Genomic DNA, 22,343 nt, shown 5'->3' on the forward strand with positions numbered 1-22,343 from the left:
TTTTATAAGATTAATGATGAATCCTAACTTAAATCCTCACATGCAGAATGTTTTTATTTTTGTGTTCTCTATAGTTTATTTCTAATCATTAATTTACATAATCATTTTATAATCATTAGTTATCCATTTGATTGTTTATTTGATTATTTAATATACTGTTATTATTATCAGTTTCATTATTTGATCATTTTTATCATTATATTATTGTTTATTCATTCATTAATTATATTTCTTTATACCACGGGTCTGTTAAATGCTGTAATCTAATTGGCTGAGAAATGTTCCGTGGGTATGCATCAATTTCTGATAACCGCACACCTAACTTGTCAAATGTCTTAAAAATAGCTACCAGAGCAATGTTTGTGTTAACCGTGGTATAAGAGTAATAATTGACTCCGGTCCTTTGAATTATTTGAAAATAATGCACATCCGTGGTGTAACGGCACGACACGAATTGCACCTTGGGTGTGCATTATTTTCTTATAATTCAATGGGCGCTGGAGCCTAAGTATTTTGTCTGGCGTGAGACCTGATCTAACATTAGTATAAAAAAGGTGCATTGGTATTGAGAAACTAAAAAGGTGATTTGGTGAATTTATATTCAAATAAGCTGGGGTCTTGAAAGTTTCTTTGTGGTTTAATGTATTTTTAAAAATTTAATATAACTGGGCCCCCCGGCACCATCATATGCACCACATAGTAGGCCCACCCTCAATTTGGGAACCACTACTTCAACCTGATAACAAATTTATTGTTAAATTGTTAAAGGATTGTGACTTAAATACTCAAAAGAAAGAAACAAAATTGGTAAGAAACATTAAAATTGTAATGTTAGTTATTTTAAACCTATGTAAGAAGTCATCTAAAATTACCCCGCCACCAACTAGAGTTTGAAGATTTATAAAAAAATCTTTTGTGTTCGACAGAACAAAAACATATACAGGTTATACAAAAATGTTTATTATGCTTTAATTGAGCAGACAAACAGATCATTAATTTATTGATTATGAAAAACCATGAATCAATAAAATAACACAAAGTCTTTACAGCTGCTCGAAAGAAATAACAAGTTTGTTGAGAATAAGACTTAAAAATTTTCAACTGTCAGTAAGGTAGAAAGAGAAACATTAATGAAACAGTGAAGATGAACATTAAATGTGAGTACTGTCTGAGATGTTTTAGTTATTTACAAACAATTATCACTGATAGACAGTTCACTCAAAATATATTGTACTAGTAATTTGTCAAAATGATAGTTTTATGTGAAAATATTTTTTGGTCTATTCCTGACTAAAAAGTTACAATAGATTTGTTAATGTAAGTGTGCTTTGTATGAATTTGAGCCATTTTGTAATAGAATGAAAATAAAAACAGACAATTCTTATGCAACACAAGAGTAAATAAATGCATTTTTATTATTGGTGCCTGCAAAGGTTTACTTGTATTCTCTTGTTTTTACTACTACTTATTCTTGACAAAACTTTGTGCTGTTACTCTTCCTGCACCATTTATCAGACCCATAAATGAGGGCCCAAATATACCTGCTTATTGAGGAGAGGTGTGCTATGAGTTTTCTTAGACTATGTTAACACTGTCAGTTTAAATATTATTTTTGTGCATATCTGATTTGAATGACTGACTAGTGTCCACACGGTGTATTACAACTGTTCAGATCCCATTTGTGTTTTCTGTAGCACTTTTTTATTTTCCTTGAAGTGTGCCAAATCCTGTCAAAATGTAGCTGTAAACCTCAAATGGCTGAATCCAGAGAATACCATTTTCTAAAAACATTCAACAGTCCTGTTGAATTAACATCTGAAATGTTCCTCAAAGAATTCACATCTAAAACAACTCAATGGAGAAAAACTACAATAAAACCTGTTGGAAAGCATCTTTTGCAGCGATTTTTGTGTGAGCATATTAGTGAACACCCCTGACCACTCGGTGAGTTTCACGTCTTTGTAAACAAAAGTTTAATGCATTTTAGGAAGGATTGTTCCAGTGCACCCATGCAGCCATTGTGAGGGTGGTGGGTGATACCACAGAAACCGGACATTATTGGGCCAGCATCATATGTCCAAATTTCAGTCAAAACCGTTCTATTTCATCATAAACAATCTGAAAACAGGACTTTAAGTGTAAAATACCAAACTTGTCCTTTAACTTTGAACAAATTCTTGCCAGTAAATAACATAAATTTTAATCTACAGTAAGTTACTGACAACTATGGGTGCATCCCAATTCAGGGGCTGCGGCCTTCCAAGGCAGTATTTAAAGGCAAATGACATCACCAGGCTCCGATGAAGGCTCACCCAATTCAAAGGCTCCTTGGGAAACCAAGGATCCATAAATGTATCATTCACAGCCTTGGCTATCCCAAGATTCATTGCGTGTCCTTGACGTCTGGATATTTTGAAATAAACATTCAAAACTGTAATTAAATAAAGTGTATATTTTGCAAATGAAAGGTCATTGTGACTGTTTTACTATTATAAATGATGTTTAAGTGACATTAATTAATATTATTGCTGCAATAGTGTGCATGTTGCGTTTTGCTTTTATATATTTCTAAGGTTGGTGAATTTGACATAGTTTAATATGCATCAATGTGTTATATTTTGTAAAATAAAATAAAATAATATCTGCCTCCATATTTCTTTTTAAAAGTGTGAGAGGTGTCAGCTATGTTGTGTCCCACCGACTGTTGGGTAAAGGTCTGATGTTTTTCGTACACTTTTCTGGAAACCCTGTGAGAATGTCAAAGTCGTCTTTGATTGGTTGAAATAAACCGGATTTCCAGGAGACGACTAAAAGTGTCGCGATTAGTTTCGGTTCCTGGAAAACAAAGCTCTGACGTTCCATTGAGGAAGAGAATCAGTCGTGTTCACGTGGATAATAATGACCAGTTGAATTCTAAAAAATATGCAAAGCTCTCATAGACTCTCTAAAAGACGTCCAAGAGTTTTGCTTAAGGCAGTTAGTGGAGTCAAAAAGTTTGGTTCTCCTGAATTGCTTGTATGAGTTAAAAAGTGGAGATCTATGCTTCAAACAGATGTTTAACAGGAGCGTCTCATTGGTGTGGCTGTTGATGAAGTGCATAACGTTGTTCTATGGTGAGTAATGTTGTTTATTTAGATGCTATTCGGTTGGCTGGTTATTTCAATAACTGACTTGTTGCCAGCCAGCTTGTTATTGTGGGGAGTCCGAAACGTGACGCTAGACGAAACAAACTGTGATTGGTTGTTTGACATGTTAGTCAAACACCTCGTGGGCAGGCTTTGTCCAGAAAAAGCAGCGAAAAACACCAGACCTTCAGTATTGAAGGTCTGGCTACGCGAGACTTAAATAAATGTAAGAGCTGTCCAAACTAAAAACAACCTGCACTGACATATCTTAAAATACATCAGTGCCCTTTGTTTTGCCTCAAAATGCACACCAGTAATGTTTTAAGTAAGGCATGTTTGTTAAAACTAGTTATATTTCCTAATTAAACTAAGGTCATGGGTTAAGCTAATCTCTGTCCGGGAAACCGCCCCAAAAAGTCCAGTGTTGATCATCAAATTTTGTAGAAAAGCAGCTTTCAAACAAATGTCCACCTCAAATTGTTTGGCAACCATTTGGTTAAAGTAAAGCATTCTGGGAAATGAAGTCATGTTCCATTGTGCTCCATAAAGTTACCATTGCAAAGAATCAAACTTAATTGTTTGTTATGTGACTACAGTTTTTACATTAATTGCTGGGGGGAAACATTTCCTGTTAATGTAATCTTCACCAGGAGTTAAAACTGTAATTCATAAAATATGTAATGCAATCGAATTGTAATTCTAGATCCTGTGTTTGAACATTGTTTGCTGGGTACACATTGGAGGAATGAGTTTAAACTTTTTTATAAGTTTTTATCACTGTTTAAAACTTAAAATGCAATGAAACTGGCTTCTTTTATAAACATTTTTATTGAATTATTTCCCTTTTGATTTAGTTTCTTTATATGTAAATCCTCTTTTTTTGCCTTGTATATCATGCCCCATGTTCTTTTGTTCTTTATTTCGGTTTTTCTAAGATATGCACTGTAGGTTCGTATCAAGATTTTATATTGTATCTGATTTGTTTGTATTTGTTTTGTAATAAAAAACACTTTTCTCATTCCCTTGCATGTCTGTGCCTCGAACTCCAGTTCAGTAGGTGGCGGTAGTGCACCAAAGCTGGTTTGCCAACCGCCTTAAAATCCAGAAGAAGAAGTTTAAAAGAGCGCCCCGAACCACTAAATTCAAACAAAATATTTCGAAAGCCACCACTTAAGCCTAAATAAGCCGCCTTTAATCATTTTATTGGTTTTCAGCAGAAGACAGGATTTCTTAATACGCTAACTGTTAGCAGTGAGATGAAGTTGAAAATCTGACCCGGACTCACTGTTGTCTCTGGAGCAGGGATCCATTGTCCGGACAGCGTCATAAACATCTCCTGACTCATACAGTTGTGTACTTTGAGGTAATGTACAGCACATATAATTGAATGTTTTTTCATGTAGGAATCAGCGTAAAGTAACTATGTAGAGGACACAAAACATAGAAGATGTGCGCTATTCAGACAAATTTAAAACAAATTAACCGCCAACTGCATACATTAATCACTTATTGTAGTTGTTATTTACCTTAATATTTAGTAATGTTAGGGAAGAGCGGGACACAAACCAATGCATTTTGGCTTTGCTTAATTTGAAAAAATATTTGATAAGTAATAGACCATTTTGTAGGATGTGAACCAACACTGGTCCAGAAGCACTTTCTGTTTCAGTTTTAACACTACATAAACGTTGGGATAAAAAAATAACAAAAATATAGAACTGACTCAAAAAGGTTAACATCTTTAAGATGTTTTCTTTATATGTAAAATAAAGAAAACAGTTACAAACTAGAACAGAGAGTGTTTCTGGAGCAGTGTTGTTCACATCTTGCAAAATGGTCTATTTTTTACCCAATCAACACACATCTCTACTACAAATAGACACCTATGGGCAGTTTCCCGGACAGGGATTAGACTAGTCCTAGACTTAAGCTGTCCAAACTAAAAATAACTTGCACTGACATATCTTAAAATACACGAGTGGCATTTGTTTTGCCTCAAAATGCACCCAAGTAGTGTTTTTACTAAGGCATTTTAGTATTATTTAGTTATATTTCCTAATTAAACTAAGGCCTAGTAGTCCAGGCTTAAGATAATCCCTGTCTGGGAAACCACCACATAAAGTTTCCCTTATGAAAATAACCATGTTTTTTGTGGAAAAGTGTAGAAACCATTGTTTTTTGGTGTATTGATTACTATAAGCGAAACCATTGTTTTACTACAGTAACCATGGTGTAACTATGGTTTTAATTGTAGTAAAAATATGGTTAATTTTCGTAAGGGTTGTTTGTGGGACCTACTGTTATCATACAATTACACGGAAAGGGGTAAGTGAATCATATATTCATTCAGAATTGTTGACTTTGAGGAAATCACTGTTATACTTTGCCGTTTATTCTTCATCCATTTGAAGATTGTTTCAATATAGCAAACTGTAAGGATGATTGACGTGTCACAATTTCATTACTTCCCACTCAGCTCCTTGGCTGTTTAAAACGGGTTATTGTGCCACTACAGAATCAATTAAAGTTCGACTTACAATTAAATCAGTCAAGATGTAATTAAAAAAAAAATTACCTTGCATGCATGTCTGCTTATGACCAAACAATATGATATATTTTATTTTATTTAATTTCCACAAAATTCCTGTAAATTCCTATTAAGTTTAGTTTCTAATTTAGAATATTTAAAAATTCTCAAGATTAAGTTCTCATTGAGAATTTCTGGAAATTACCATACACTTTCCATCCCTTAGCAAACCTATTTAAAAAATGTATATGATTTTTGTCAATGATTTTGTCAGTAATTTAAATATATTTTCTCTATTGTTTCCTCAGGCCATATCATTTCATTAAGGCTGAGCTGACTTTGTGCTCACTTTTGTTTAACATGGAGCTATAATTCAGGTACAAGTATTATGTGAGGCTTAGGTCATGTTTTCAGTCATCTAGGGTGTCATTTATGAAGCGTGCGTTCACACAAAACGGGGCTGGAAACATGCGGACGTTAGTTCCCACGCAAAGGGAAATGGGCTTGCAGGGTGGGATCTGAGGATGATTCATGTACACACACTTGCAGGTGATCTGTGATTTATAAAGGGAACATTGCTTTGTTTTATAAGTCTTAATATTTTTTGGCATATGCCATTTTTAGGTTGTTGGGAGCACACAAACTTTTACTAAGGATCATATGTACAGTTTTATAAATGAGACCCCTGTACTTTTGTCTGTTGCTTTTGAAGAATGGTGCTGGTGAAAGAGGAGCTTGAGAAGATGACAGATCCACAACCATGCAGAATAAAGAATGAAGATACTGAGGAGCAAATAGGTTGGTGTCTATTTTTCAATTTTCATCTTTGAGTGTTGAGGAATAATAAAACTTAAATTTAAGTGTCTGTAGTTAAATAAGAAAAACTGAACAGTGCCATTGAAAAAAACATGAGGGGAAATAAACTAAAATCCATGAGATGATAACTTTCTGTATCTATAATAGATTTAGTAGAATTAGATTGAAACATCACGTAAAGAGTTTTATCCAAAGCAACCTTCAGTGCTTCTACTACAGTTAAACCTCATGTTGTGTTTACATCATTTTTCTTTTACCCAAAAATAGTAGTTAATGTTAATGCATCAGACTGATATTTTTTGAGAGTGTTCACAAAGGCTATAACAACCTCTCTGTTTATGTTGTTGCAATTGTGGTGTCTCTGGTCATAAATGACCGGCCTATAGAAAATAGTTTATAACCAGGACCTTCTAATGTCTCAGACAGAAAAGAAGCACTGTCTGTTTTAAATGCAAAGCACCCATTAACAAGGCGCATGAAATATGCTATTGTCATTCACGTGAATACGTTCAGTAAATGCATTAGATGCATCCTTCATTTACATGATCTCACAGAAAATGTTTGTCCTTTTGGTTTAACGACTCAGATTTGATAATGACTCTCTGCCATAGTGTACAGAATATAAGCAATTTAAATCAAACTTTCTAGTTAAACATTTAAGTAGACTAGTGTGATCATCAACAGGGGTGAGTCTAAGGTGATCATTTACAGAGGTGGAAAGTAACGAATTACATTTACTCACGTTACTGTATTTGAGTAGTTTTTTTGTGTATTTTTATTTTTTTGAGTAGTTTTTAAAATCTGTACTTTTACTTTTACTTAAGTGTGTTTTATTTAAAGGGGTCATATGATGAAAATGTTAGCATTGCCACTTTGTAGGTGTGAGCAAAAATAGGTCATTGAAATTTGGCTTTCATTATGATGTCATAAGGATATCTTATTAGAATAATACCGCCTCCTTAATCTGAACTCTCCAACCACTGCACTGCCGTTTAGTGCAGAGAGAAAGAGAGAGAAAAGAAGGACTTGACAGCACAATTGAGTTTGAATTACAACAAACCACCATCATTGTGATCAGTGTTTGAACTTTATCCGCTCATTTGCATTTTAAAAAACACACCCAAAACGACACATTTTTGGACTTGACAGCACAATAGAGTTTCAATTACAACAAACCACCATCATTGTGATCAGTGTTTGCACTTCATCCGCTCATTTGCATTTTAAAAAACACACCCAAAACGACACATTTTTGCTCAAACCTACAAAGTGGCAATGCTAACATTTTCATCATATGACCCCTTTAAAGTATTGTACTTCGCTACATTTTAAATCATATCCGTTACTGAGTAAAAAAATATTTTAAAAAGCAAAGTGATAAAGACGCGAAACGGATGTAAATGGGCGGGGCCCGGGGAACGCGCAAAAAGAACCATGGAGACCGACGAGACAGGCGTGCGCTAATGCAGACCCGCCTCAGTTCAAATCTTATGAAAGAAACCCCTGGTCATATTTAAGCGACCACTTTCCACTGACGCGAAGCGAGTGTTTCATTTCTATGAAAGGTAGGATTCATGCTCTTCAGTACGAAATTACACGACGCGTTTTAATACCATGCGCATTATCTTCCGAGGTCTAGCAGCTTCGCGTCAAGTCAAACACAACTTCAGAACGTCCTCCAGAATGCGCAGGTCAGTAGACATTGCAGAGAGAGAGAGAGAGAGCGAGAAAGAGAGGGAGAGAGCAAGAGAGAGAGAGAGAGAGAGCGCGCGCGAGCGAGAGAGAGAGAGAGAAGAATAAAGGTCTGACATCAGGTACGCAGGTCAGGGAAGCTAGAAAACAATAAACGTGTCAAATGTATATATTCATTGCACTCATCTCATTATATGCTCATTTAAACTAGATATATAGTTTAATAAAATAATGTATGTTACCAGCAATACATCAATTACAACCTTACTATAGTGATTGTATTTACAAGCTGCTGACCACCTTCAAAAGTGCATAACTCACATGTAAAAATCATTAAACAATTCCATAAATGTTTCTTACTTTAAAAAAGCTTTTTATTTTATTAACTTTTTGTTATTGCACTTTAATTGTAAAGATGTTCCTACAATTAAAAACAACTAGTTTGAGATGTATATTCCCTTGTCGTTTTTGAACTATACTAGAATCCTCCACCTCTTCCCGCTGTAAAAAAAGTAACTTTTACTCTGAGTAAAGTTAAAATGACTTACTTTTTACTTTTACTTGAGTAGATTTTTAGACAAGTAACTTTACTTTTACTTAAGTAAAATATTATTAAAGTAACTTTACTTTTACTTGAGTACAATATTTTAGTACTTTTTCCACCTCTGATCATTTAGGGGGCATGATGGTATAATAGGGGTATAATGATGAATAAAAAAATAGTTTGAATACAGTGTAAGGTTAGACCTACATATGAACAGTGGCAGAGCTACTTTACAGGGTCCATAGTCAATGAAAGAAAACAATAAAGCACCCCTAAAAATGGCCTAACAATGCACATGTTTGTCATATTTAATTTAATTTACCCCAATTATTCTCGTATAATGATATTTTCACTAAAATATTGAAGTGCATAAGCTCAGATAAATTAGGCCTATGATAAATTAGTTCAAAAAGGAAATACTAAACCAGTCCTAACTGAAAGAAAACAAGTTGACAAAAAGATTGGATCTGTATTATTGAAATTGTAGGAATTGATTACTTTGTCACAATTTGTCACAGCCCCCATTTTTGTCCTGTGCCATCTGCATTTCTGTGTTTACTGATAGTGATCAAAGAGTATAATTGGCAGCATGGCTTTGAATCAGAATTTTTTTCCCAATTGGTTCATTCCGAACAGAAACAGTATTTTAAAGTTTCCGGTTTTCGGTTGAACCCTAAAAATTGACGTTCCTGAACCGGTTAGAACAAAAAAATAAAGTTCCTGAACCGGTTAATAACGTTCCATGTCAGCTGTGGGACATACAACTAAGTAGGCTGATCATTAGGACATTAAACTTAAATTATTAGTCTACATAATTTTCCTTGAGTCTCTATCTTGTCATCAAACATTAAAAAGGCTACATTATGTAAGCGGCATAACTGTAATTCTGACATGCCTACATTTGTCGAGTGCACTTAAACAAGCGCACACACATAGACGAAGGACGAATGCCAAACGGCGCTTTGGGAAGAAGATGCAGTATAAAGAGTCGCTCCACATAAAGTGAAAATGATATTATTTTTCAGTGCTTTATTCGCCAAATGTATTTTAATGGTCTACAGTATGAGACACAGTAGTGCAACTCTCTATCTCAAGTTTATACATGAAGAGTTCTGATCTTTGAAGGGCGGGGTTGGACCGGACACATTCAACTGCATGTGCCTAAAATTGCTCACTTTAGCGTCTTTTAGCGGTAAAAATTTTTAAAATCACTTAAGTGTTAACATTTGCAAGCCTTTGAAACACGTGCAAATGATCAACTTTCACCCTATTTAATCCGAGAATCGCATGCGAGCCGAACTGTGGGTCGTGATCTGTATGGATCACGGATTAACTGCGATCCGTTACACCACTAATTAGTAAAAACAGACATCTTGAGATACTTGGTAGCCTACAATATTTTCCTCTTATGATTGAGTATTAGAGACTTGGGCTTGAGTAGACTACTTGCTGGTGGTAAGCTTCTCATTTCTCAGATGAGTCAACGACGACCAGATGTGATCTTCATCGAGTATTGCACAGAAATCTTGTCAAAGAACAAAAAAATAACGTTATTAACTGGTTACCATTATTGTAATAAACGATTCTGTTCCAGAACATGTATTTTCTGAAAGTTTCTGGTTTCATTTCTGTTACTTGCAAAACATCAGAAGTTTCTGGTTTTCGTTCCATGAACCAGTTCAAAGCCTTGATTGGCAGAGCTGTTTATCGAGCACAGTGGGGGTTAAAGGTGGTCTTCTGATTGGTCAGTTTGAATGTATGATGTTGGGTTTGGTCACATGGTCAAGGCAAGGGGATAAAAGAATATGTTTGGGGGTCTTCTCTCTCTTCTTATTCTTTGGGCTGATCTCCTTGAGCTCTGGTCTTGGATTCTCCATGCTTTTCTTCTATACCTGAGCTCTGGCGTTCAGGCCATTAGGCCTAGATTCCAGTTCTTAATGGTGATTCTCTTTCTTCTAAACTTTATTTATTTATTGTTCTCTATAGACCCCTTCAAGGGTCACGTCACAGGAGAATTCGTGGTTCGCACTGTGCATGTCGGGGTCACAAAAGTCATTCTATCAAGTTGAGTTGCGTATTTTTTGGTTGAATCCAAAGAGTATTGTAGGGGTGGGCGATATTTCGATATTCAAACTATATCGATATATTTTTAAAACACGAAAAGGATTTGGACATATCGTATATTTCGATATAATGTTTATATTAAATTCTGATTTCGCCACTTTGCTTCTTTGCCTTCTCTGTGTGCTGTGCTCGCCCCCGTCTCCTTGCTTTTGTTCCCCCTCCCCTCGCGTGTTGTCTCATTTAACATGGCAGCACCCGTCACGGAATCAACACTGGCCACCACGTATAGATCTTCCATGATTCCCATTTACATGTATATTTTACTGTTTAAAATGGCTTAAATTCATTGTTGCGAGCGCTCAGCGCGCCCCTCTCTCTCTCTCACGTTGCGTGAAGCGCTTCGACAGCGCACGTCTCTCTCTCGTGACAGTGAAAAGGTGGCAGTGCTTTAATGTCCGTTTCTCTGTATATTTTATTTTTCGCATAAATGTCATCAGTCACGGATGTTACTGACAGAGAAGACGACTGATCTAGTTTATCATGACTAAACAAAGGTTAGCAGTAGTGCTTCACAGACACACGCACACACACACAGACACACACAAACACACACACACACACACACACACGTTTTCTTGATGTGAGAGCTTTCTCTCTCCCTATGATGCGGTGTGCAAGCGCAAATGTTCTGTAGTTTTCTGTGCAGCAACAACAGTGTTTTTTTCTCATATTTAACCCATTTACTCCTAAAAAGCCTAAAACCTATGTTATTCCAGGATAAATAACCTTATCTCTTAAAGGTTTTCAGAGAAAATACTAAGAATTGTCAACGTCTACCAAAAACTTAATATCTGAAGTTGAGTTGTTTTATTTTTGAATAAGACAATATGTATTTTATAGTTAAAGTATAATTTTTGTATATATTTTTTTTAAATGTTGTAGAAGCACTTTGTTCCTATGTGAACTATCTCTTTGCACTTCAATAAAAAAATACCTTGTGGATTTTGACATATTTGTTTTGCAGTAATTTTTGGGGAGGGTATTTTTCACGCAAGGCATCGAGATATAGCAAAATATACTGAGATATAATTTTCACTCCATATCGCCCAGCCCTAGAGTATTGTCACCTACGTGTTGCGTCGTGGGCTGTGAAAATTGCACCAGGTCTGAAGTTACGTTTTTCCGGATTCCTGTAGGATCTCATCCATTGAAAAAAATAGCAATTAAACGTGCAGACTGGAACAATGCAAAGATCAAATAGGCTTGTGTTTGTAGTGCTCACTTCATTTCAGTTAAGTCATCATTTATCAGCCCTGTTGAATTAAATTAGAAAGCCTGTATTGTATGATCAGTTTTTATTAGCTGCGCCATTTTTCTGATCCCATGCTTCGCACGCACCCAACCTAGGCGTTCGATGTTTACAAACATTAAAGGGGTCTATACTATCAGGCCATATCTAACATACATTGGAAACAGTTAGGGGAGACCGGGGCTGGTTGTCTCACGGGTTGGTTGTCACACTGCTTATTCCAGACATACTACATGGCACTGTGGTACAACTTTGATATCAATTTGTTAGCCTTTAATAGCTTACTTATTTGCACTTGAAATTTTGCTGAGCAGACACAAAAACATTGATGTTAGGAGACAATTTTTTATTTTTATTGGTCAGAGTAAATTTTCATGTTGGTGTTGTTTTTGTGTTGAGATCTTGTAGGATATTAGTCATTCAAAAACAAAACACTCATTAAAAAGCTAAAAGTAGTAGCTTTATTTTGAGTCATCTTTTAGCGATCAAGTTAAAGCCGTGTGGCAGCTAGCTTATCATGTTTGTCAAGAAGTCAGTTGGGGATGGTTGTCACATAGCTTGCGGGGTTGGTTGTCACATAAGAATATTGGACATGTAGACCTTTTAAGACTGTTTGTGTGTTTGTTTGTTTTTGTTTGCTGTTAAAATAAAATAAATAAAGCATTAAATAAAGAGGTTTTAACACTAAAAATTATTTCATTTTATTTCTCAACACAGTAGACAATAGGCTTTATGCCCAGCTGCACTACTTCCTGAACTTCGGCCAGCTTCTTGTTTCCTGTCTGCCATTGTTGGACGGGCTGATTAATCCAGGTGTGCCTGACCTCAGTAGTCACAACAACAATAATCGGACACGCCTGGATTTATCGGTTTGTCCGGTGGTGGCAGACGGGAGGCGGGGAGCTGGCTGAAGTTCATAAAGGCATAAAGGCTATTTAAGTAACTGATCACCCACTTTAATCCCATTGTTTAAAACATAAGGGGCATTAATAACAACTATCATAGGGGTGGATTCATATTAAAACTTATTTGCAGCTTCTAGCTTAAAACTAAAAAATTACACATTATCTTTTCAGATCCCAATTTATCACTGAAATCCTATTGAACCTCTATAGGGACAACCAACCCCATCCCCTGTGACAACCAACCCCGTGATGGGGTTGGTTGTCACATTGTGTCAGAGTGTCTTTGATGGTTAATTACTTCCTGTTACAATACATTATAAAAGTAAAAATTATACACATTTAAAGCCAAGACTCCAAAGTTTCATTTCATGTAGGAATTACTGCTGAAAGATTTTTTGAAGATGAGCAATTCATGCATGAGTAAAAATTGTGACAACCAACCCCGGTCTCCCCTAATTGTATATGTATTTTTACCATTTCAATTGTAACTTTAAGTCAGTACTGTTATTAAATCTTTTCATTTACAAATCTGTTGTTTAGTTTGGATTTAAGGCTACTTAAACGCTACATATTGCAATACAATATATTTATATGCTAGCAATGCTCCCTTACAGATCCAATGTTTGGTAATATTGGAAACACCAGAAGTGTAATAGGGTTTTGAACAGCACAAGAGTTAAAGTACAAGAGCAGAAATTGACAATAGAAATGACATAATGTACTTCACATTAAAAATAACATGGATACATGACATCTCAAATGTGTTTTATCATTCTGGTTTATCAATATGAACTATTTACTGTCTTTATTTTAGATATGATGGAAGTGAAAGAAGAGAGTGAAGCTGAAGTGGATGAGAAACATCAGATTGTAAAAATAAACCATAATGTTTCACAGAAAGAAACTCTGAAGACAGAAGACATAAAGTGTGAAAATAGTTTCAGTGAAGATGAACGCCCTGAAGATCACAAGAGGACTCACAGTGAGGAGAAACCTTTCACATGTCAACAGTGTGGAAAGAGTTTCGGAAGAAAAGTTAACCTTAAAACACACATGAGGAATCACACTGGAGAGAAACCACACGCGTGTCATCTGTGTGGAAAGAGTTTCAGAGATAAAAGTAAACTTAAGGACCACTTAAGAATTCACACTGGAGAGAAACCGTTCACATGCCATGAGTGTAAAAAATGTTTCGGATGTAAAGCCAACCTTACAGGACACATGAAAATTCACACAAGAGAGAAACCTCACACGTGTCTTCAGTGTGGAAAGTGTTTCAGTATGAAGAGTCATCTTAAGAAACACATGATAACTCACAGTGAAAAGAAACCTCACACGTGTCTTCAGTGTGGAAAGTGTTTCAGTATGAAGAGTCATCTTAAGAAACACATGATAACTCACAGTGAAAAGAAACCTCATGCATGTCTTCAGTGTGGAAAGAATTCATAGATAAACGTGGACTTGAGACTCACATGAGAAGTCACACTGGAGAGAAACCTTACATATGCTCTCAGTGTGAAAAGAGATTTACAAGTAAAGTCACTCTTAAGAGACACATGAGTGTTCACACTGGAGAGAAACCTCATGCTTGTCTTCAGTGTGAAAAAAGATTTTCAAGCAAAAGGACTCTTAAGAGACACATGAAAGTTCACACTGGAGAGAAACCGTTCACATGTCATCAATGTGGAAAGAGTTTCACATTTAAGTTTAACCTTAACATACACATGAGGATTCACACTGGAGAGAGACCATTAACGTGCCATCGGTGTGGAGAGAGTTTCACCTTTCAATCCTCCCTTATCAGGCACATAAAAGCTCACTGCGGAGGAAATATGGAGTGAATATTCTGCCATAATTGAACAAACAAATTCAGGGTTTTTCCGGGAGACTAGTATATTAAACTTTATTTAACTTTGTTAAAATTAACAACTAAGGAAGCATCTTTAAAATGATTCTTTTACTATTGCTTTGTTTAAAATTACGCTACCAAAAGGTATTTATTGTTTTTTTTATTCTTATACTTCCAGTTAAAGAATTGGTGGTTCTTAAAATAGATTTTACCGGTCAATGTGGGTCCTGGATTGAAAACATTTGTGAAACCCTAATGTATAGATTTCAAACGGCTCTATTCAACTACAGAGTATCATTATTTCTTTCTGCATTATATAGTCAAAGTATTTAAATCATCACAGACGTATAGGGATAAAAGTTTACAGTTTACATATAAACACTAATATTTATGATCTAGACTAGAGCACACGCCGCTTTACATCCAGTAATAAAAAGTGAGTCATTGAATCTTTTAGATTTGAAAAAAATGATGTAAACCAACTGTCACGGTTCTGTTGTTGTTAAGTTATTGGTTAATAATTTATCATTATCATTTAACCTTTTTACCTGCGTCGTGTGTTTGTATCTCTACGTTATTGTCAGCTTTGTATAATGTGAGTTTATCACACCAATTAAACATTTTAAAGAGTTTACAGGATTTCATATTTTGTCTCTTAGGAAGTATATGTTATTTTGTTTAGTTGGCATTCAGAATCATGGGAGACTTGTGATCTTCATTTTGTGACGATTTTTTCCAATATCGTGCAGACCCGATCACCAGTCACAGTGACTAATGGTTTTTCAAAGTTACTATCCACTTAGTGACTTTTACATTGAAGATTGTAGCATGGCCTTCTTAGACCTTAACCCAAAGTTGTGTCGGTGGACAGAATCCTATATACATGATGACAAAAAGTCTACAAACAATCAAAACTTGATAGCAATTTGAGGAATGTATTTGTTATTCACACTAATCGATGGGACATTCATCGGCCATTTGGTTCACACCTTCACAGACACAGAATTGGTTGTATCACCGCACATCATCAGGAAACAACACATCAGACGTTGACTACACATGACAGAAATGAACACAAAATCCTTCACTGGTATATCACTACAGGTCATATCTTATATTTAGCTACATGCAGTTTAATAAGACATTTATAGAGTAGCTTCTAATGAATATAGCAAGGATAAAAAACCTAGACACATTTTTTGTAATTGCCACAAACTAAGCCCCCTTTACCTTTTTACCAGTGTCCATTTAACAAATAATAGTGTTTGGGTTAATGCAGGGTATACATATAAAGGTAAAAATTATGTGCTTCATTGTTTGAAATGGTTTGCATCTCACGTTAATGATCCACGTTACTCACAACAAACCAATATTCTCAGTATATATACTGAACATGCGTGTAACAAACTTCAGTGTTACTGTTAATGCAAATGTACTTACCTCAACAAACTAAACATCATTAAAAGGTCTAAGACTTTTTTTATTCTGAAAATCTTATTGTGACAGTAATGTCTGTGTCAGGAGTTATAAAAATGGAAAACACAGACCATACCTTTGGATCCTTAGTTTCAGGGGAAAAAAGGCCATTTGGAGGCTTGTGGGTGAAGGAGCCTTCAAATTGGGACAGCCTTAAGGGCTCATTATAGACGGTTTCGGCAGTAACAACATAAACAAGCAGCTTTTGTGGTACTCGCGTAACTTCCGGTAAACTCTGCTGAAAATAAATAACAACAAAGTACTTTAAACGTAGTTTATTTATATAACAAGCAAAATAAACAACACTTAGATTACCTAGGAAACCAAAACATTTGTTATTTTTGACGAAGTACTTCTTCAAGAGTTCTGTTTAGCAACTAGTCAGACCATTAAAAAAAACCTGAAACCGGAAGTAAAGTTCTGACCACACGCGTATCGTGTCATCGCACGTGCATCCAATGAAACCATCTATAGTTGTGCGTAGGTCCTACGGCGTAGCCGCGACGGCGTGGGATCCACGGCGGTTTGCAAACACTCTTGCAGACCGCTGGTTGGCAGTATCGTCACGTGTAACCACAGTTGCATCGCGACCGTCAAGGAAGAAAAAGCTTGGCAAGTTAACCCACAAACGAAGAAGACACAGCAACTTGTTGTGTATGATTTGAGAAGACCAGCAATGATGGAAGTAAATAAACAGCGACTTTTGTTGCAGTTTGAGTTAAATCACATAAAATAGATATGTGTTTGATACATCTGATATATGCGGACTGTTCTCCAGCAGCACTCTTCTTTACAAAGAGCAGACATATACAAAATTTATAATTTAAATAAAAAAACCGACAGACTTGCATTAACTTGTAAATGTGTGAGTAATTATTTATTTTACTGTAATAGGCGAACACATGGAAAACATGAATCTTAACGTATGATATAAAGTGAAATTTGTGTGTGGCATGAAAACTTATAATCAATCTTGTCATATTTACTATCTGTATCACCAATTCCTATTAATTCCCATTTCCATGTGCGTACGCATTGGTCAAGTCCAATTTATAGTTGTGCGTAAGGTCTACGCCATAGGTTATCCGTATCCTGTGTGTAGCTCTTCGGAGGCTGACGTGTGTCTCGTCAACTTTTTAACAGCGTGTCAGTTCTACGCAGACCAGGGTAGGAGCAAGATGGCGGAGTGAGCAGATGTAGAAGTAACAGGGTCTTACAGAAAAAGTGATTTTGACATCTAAAACAGTTAATTTTGAACAACAGTCACCCCTTAAGCCGTTTTATTTAACATTCTTAAGAGATTATTGTGGGTCATTTTTTTTAAAAAAAACCGGACAAAATAAAATACTCTGAAAAAATGGCTAACTCTCAGGACCAAGCTAACCTCATCGAACATGACTAAAGCGAGGACGGAAAACGTGAGGCATGTTTTGATGAATGGGTGGAAGGAGAGATGCAGACGCAGATAGTAAAAACTCTGAGCGACCACACTCCGTTACAGAGTCCACATACAAAGAAACTGACGGAGAAAGATGACCCAAGAAAAGTAAGCATGGAAAGCATATACGATGCTATTCACAGTCTGTCCGAAAGATTAGAGGAATGACTGGATGCGTTCGAATAAAGTTTGAAAATTTTGAAAAGCGCATCCAGAATAACGAAAAAGAAAAATGAAATAATTCAACTCAAAGCGCCAGTGGATAGGGTGAAAATAGAAAACAAGGAGTTGAAGGAAAGAAGCTGGGAAATGGATTGATACGGAAGACGATGGAATCTCAAATTGATCGTGTTACCGGAGAAGGAAAACGAGGATACTAGATAAATAGTGATCAGTATTCGCACAAGAGTGATTACGGTGTCAGTGGAAAAACTATGAAAAAAGGTTGGTACTGTTCATGGACTGGGCAACTAAGATGATCCCGCCTTCAATATGACACCACGACCAATCATCATACAGTTTGGCATGCGGACAACGAGGGATGAAATATGTAGAAGGTCAAGGGAAACCAGAGTCTGCATGTTCATTTCAGACAGGACTGGTCAAAAGAAGATTGTGAAGCACAGGCAAAGCTATCCAAAGATACAGGAGGCCAGACTTAACGGGGAAGAAAGCTTGCTTGAAGGAAGGGTATGCTATTATAGATGGGAAAAGAGTGGAGGCACCTGCTACAGTTAAATATAGATTTAGAAATTTTGATTAAGGGCACTGTTACTGTCAAAGTTGACATTTATGATAGATTGTTCATTTCTGCCTTAAATCATATTTCGTAAGCTCATTTAAGAGCGTGCACTTTGTTTCATTCATATGTCTATTGGTTTTAGTGCTTTAAATGTTTGAGGTTTAAAGAATAACATTAAGCGTAAGGCTATTTTTTTATTTTGTAAGGAAGTCAAAACATTACATGAAACCTTACATAATGAAATATAACAATGTCATCAAACGCACATTTATAAAACTTGATTACCTCTTCTCGTTCCCGTCTGATTAATGACAATCAGCGGTTGAGTTAAAAACAACACATCCCATCATTCCATGCTGCTTCAGAGTATCACGTCGCATCTATGTCTACAAAATTTCACTCATGTTAAAAATACACAACTATATGAGCCAGATACACAATAATATATTAATTTCTTTCCTTGTATTGGAGCTACAGTGGCAGGATGTCAAAGTTGAAAAATCTGCATGGTCAAATTTGTAAGAAAATCTGTGTAGGTTTCAAACCGATCTTTTTAACCACAGAGTATCATTATTATTTAGAAATAGGTTAGAAGTAAACCCATAATCTGTCACAAATAAAACTAAACAAGTGAAACAAAAAGTCTGAAACAGATGGTGAATGTTTTACTGACATTAAATGTTTTAATGTTTCTTCTTTCATCTCTAGTTGACACCCATAGAGTGAAAGTGATTGAGACATTCAGTGAAGCTCCTCCTACAACAATCCACCAATAAATGCTGGAGTCAAACACACAGAGAAATCACTCCATGTGTGACAACTGAAATCTTCATGACATAATGTTGATGCTGGTGAAAGAGGAGCTTGAGAAGATGACAGATCCACAACCATGCAGAATAAAGGAGGAAGATACTGAGGAACAAATAGGTTGGTGGCTATTTTTCAGTCTTTTTTATTGATGTTTTAGGGATGATAAAGCTTTATTGAATTAAACCCAGGTTTCACAGACAAGGCTTAAGGCTAGTCCTAGACTAAAACACAAGTTTGAGCTCTCTCAAAAAAGGTTTTACTGACAGATCTTAAAACGTTGATTTCATTGCATCCATAACAAACATTTGTTCACAAGACTTGTGAGTACTGCATCTTGTAGAGTTGAGAATTTGCTAAAGAAAACCAACTTAATGCTGGGTACACACCAAAAGATTTTTTACATCTTATAAGATTTTAAAAATGTGATAGACCACAAACACGAGGATAAAAAATCCTAGATTTAACCGTTTTGCTCCTACAGTGTGTGGTGTGCCATTATGTGCCAAAGACAGCACACCACACACAAACAGATTTTTGACCAGATTCTCGACTGTGAACACAGGAAATCCCACAAAATAGAATAAGCATGGCGGACGATATGCAGGAAAACATTTTAATGATAGTGCTTGGAATCATTTTTACAAGACACGTTGTATAAACATTCGTGCTGTTGCCACAAATGAACAAGCTGATCCTACATCTCTGCTGTCCACATCAACTTCACTTTGGCTGTTTCTCAATCCGAAGGCTGTAGCCTGCTGAGGTTGCATATGCAGACTGCATACGTCATGAAACCTGGTTTATTCAAGTTAACTGAGCATTACATTCGCAAGTCATAAGTATATTACAACAATATACGATAAACTAGGAATAATAGTCAATTTTATAACTGTTAATATTCTGAAATGAGACGTATATGCACCCTACGGATTGAGAAGCGGCCTTTGTGTTGCGCCATGACTGCTTCCGTCATCTCGCTTTCTGATTGGATATGGTTTAGTTTCACGTGATAATCTCAATAGCGTGCTCGCGTTTGTCCTCGGGATTCCTCACACACAACAGGAATTCTGATCGTAAATATTCAACATGATCGGCGCGGCTCCGATGTTTTTCCGAGCAGGTTCGGACACTCTTAACACACCTCACACGAAGGGACAATCTGATAAAATAATCTGTAGAACCATCGCGATACTCAGGTCATAGCTATGATTGTCGGAAGGGGGGAAATCGGCCCAAAATCAGCCCGATTATCTTTTGGTGTGTACCCAGCATTACCCACTCATTCACATGAAACAATAGTTTGATTTACTTTTGTAAGACACTTTTGTTGTGCAAAGGCAATATGCAAGGGAGTGTAATGGTCAGGAATATTGATGTGATTCACACCTGCAACCTCCTAATGGCTAATCTATCAATGAGGAGTGTGAAGCACCTAGAAGAATGAATGTAAGTAGACTTAAATGATAAGTGCTGGTTAAATGATTTGGAATGAGCAACATGTTTGAAGTTGATAGAATCAGCAAGGTCTGTTTCGAGTTAAAGATTTAAGGAAGGGGTCACCAATCCTGCTCCTTTTAACTTGATCTATACACATCTTAAGGGTGCAACGAGCTTTGTGCGGCTGTTTTTTTTATAGATTTTTGCTCGAAGTATCGCCTGTGTCTCTACATGTGAACTCGAGCATTAAGAACATTGTTTGTGAACACAGAGTTAACTAAAAAGAAGGTTTTGAACAACTGACTTTGGATGATTTGGCGTCCGCTCGCCGCCTTCTTCCCAGTCAAGATGTATCGATCTCCAAACGTAAGGAGGGAGGAGAGTAAAGATTGATATCGCCTAAAGCATAGTTCCATAAAAATGCATGGATAATTCGTTGTTTTGTCGCAAGTGAAAAACAATATTGACCTTCTAGTTGAAAAAGGAGCCTCATATGAGATTAATTCATTCACATTCGGAAATTGATTATCTACGTCTGGCAGAGATGACGAGCGGACATCATTACAGCCAAAGTCAGTTGTAAAAAACCTTTATTTTTAGTAAACTCCGTGTACACAAACAATGCTCGCGTTCATGTGTAGAGATCCAGGTGATACTTCGAGCAAAGTTTCATGTTGTGCCGCGCCTTCTTATGTTGTAAAATAGTGGTAGTTCGGTAGCAGCGGACAGCGGCTGGAAGAACTCATCAGGGATCGAGAAGGCATCACACCCTAACCAAGATATTTTTTTAAAGTAGCGTTTATTTTCATGACAGTCGAGATGCGACATGTTGTCTTTCGTAGCCCTTTACTGTATCCGTAAGAATCATAGACAGTAAAAGATAAGAAATCCGTAAATCGTATCAAGGTAGCCAATGCTTGTCAATAACCTACTGGTACTCGGTAGGTCCTCAAGATGGCGGCATGACGTAAAAGGTCACATGACTGAAATCCATCTATATACTAATGCAGGCCAAAGCCAGCATACTGGGCGTCATATTATTAAGTATGCTTAAAATTAAGTGATTGTTTCGCTGCTGAAACACAATGGTGCTATTTTAAATGATTTTACAGAGTGGTGTAAGTCGTATTTTATCAACATCCATGTGGAAAAATCTAAAGAAATATTGATCGATTTTAGAAAAAACCCTCCCCACCCACTATTCTATAAATGATCGTGACATAGAAGTGGTGAAGCAATACAAATACCTAGGTATTATTATTGATGACAAACTCACCTTTGAGCTACAAGAAGATGCTGTTTGTAAGAAATCACATAAACTTATTTTTTAATCGTAAACTTTGTAATTTTAATGTCGATAATACTTTTATGAGGATGTTCTATTGTTGTTTTATTGAATCCATTCTTTCCTTTGCTCTTGTGAGTTGGTTCGGGTCCATTTTGCTTAAAAACAAGAACAGGCTAGAATATATAGTTAATGTGTCATTTTGTTGCCGTCGGGCCGCAGATTTAATCTGCCTTAATGCAGGACTAAGAGACACAAAAACTCTTTTGTCCCCGCTGATAAAGATGGTCTTAATAAGTCAATTTGAGTTGTGTATAATTTATT

General features: G+C 36.2%; 1 protein-coding gene across 2 annotated transcripts in view; it reads left to right on the top strand.

The window, feature by feature from the left end:
- The first annotated feature begins 5,306 nt into the window (after nucleotides 1–5,306).
- The window catches only part of LOC129422198 (uncharacterized), a 261,102-nt gene continuing 244,065 nt past the window's right edge, over nucleotides 5,307–22,343 (top strand). Inside the window, exons 1-2 of one of the 2 annotated variants that reach the window (XM_073856529.1) lie at nucleotides 5,307–6,029; nucleotides 6,365–6,450. In XM_073856529.1, the coding sequence (XP_073712630.1) occupies nucleotides 6,366–6,450 (85 nt within the window). In that variant the 5' untranslated portion in view covers nucleotides 5,307–6,029; nucleotide 6,365. Of the gene's footprint in view, nucleotides 6,451–22,343 lie in introns of both variants that reach the window. The other variant, XM_073856530.1, reaches the window with a different exon arrangement.

The sequence above is a fragment of the Misgurnus anguillicaudatus genome, chromosome 19, assembly GCF_027580225.2.
Source record: "Misgurnus anguillicaudatus chromosome 19, ASM2758022v2, whole genome shotgun sequence".
NCBI lineage: Eukaryota > Metazoa > Chordata > Actinopteri > Cypriniformes > Cobitidae > Misgurnus > Misgurnus anguillicaudatus.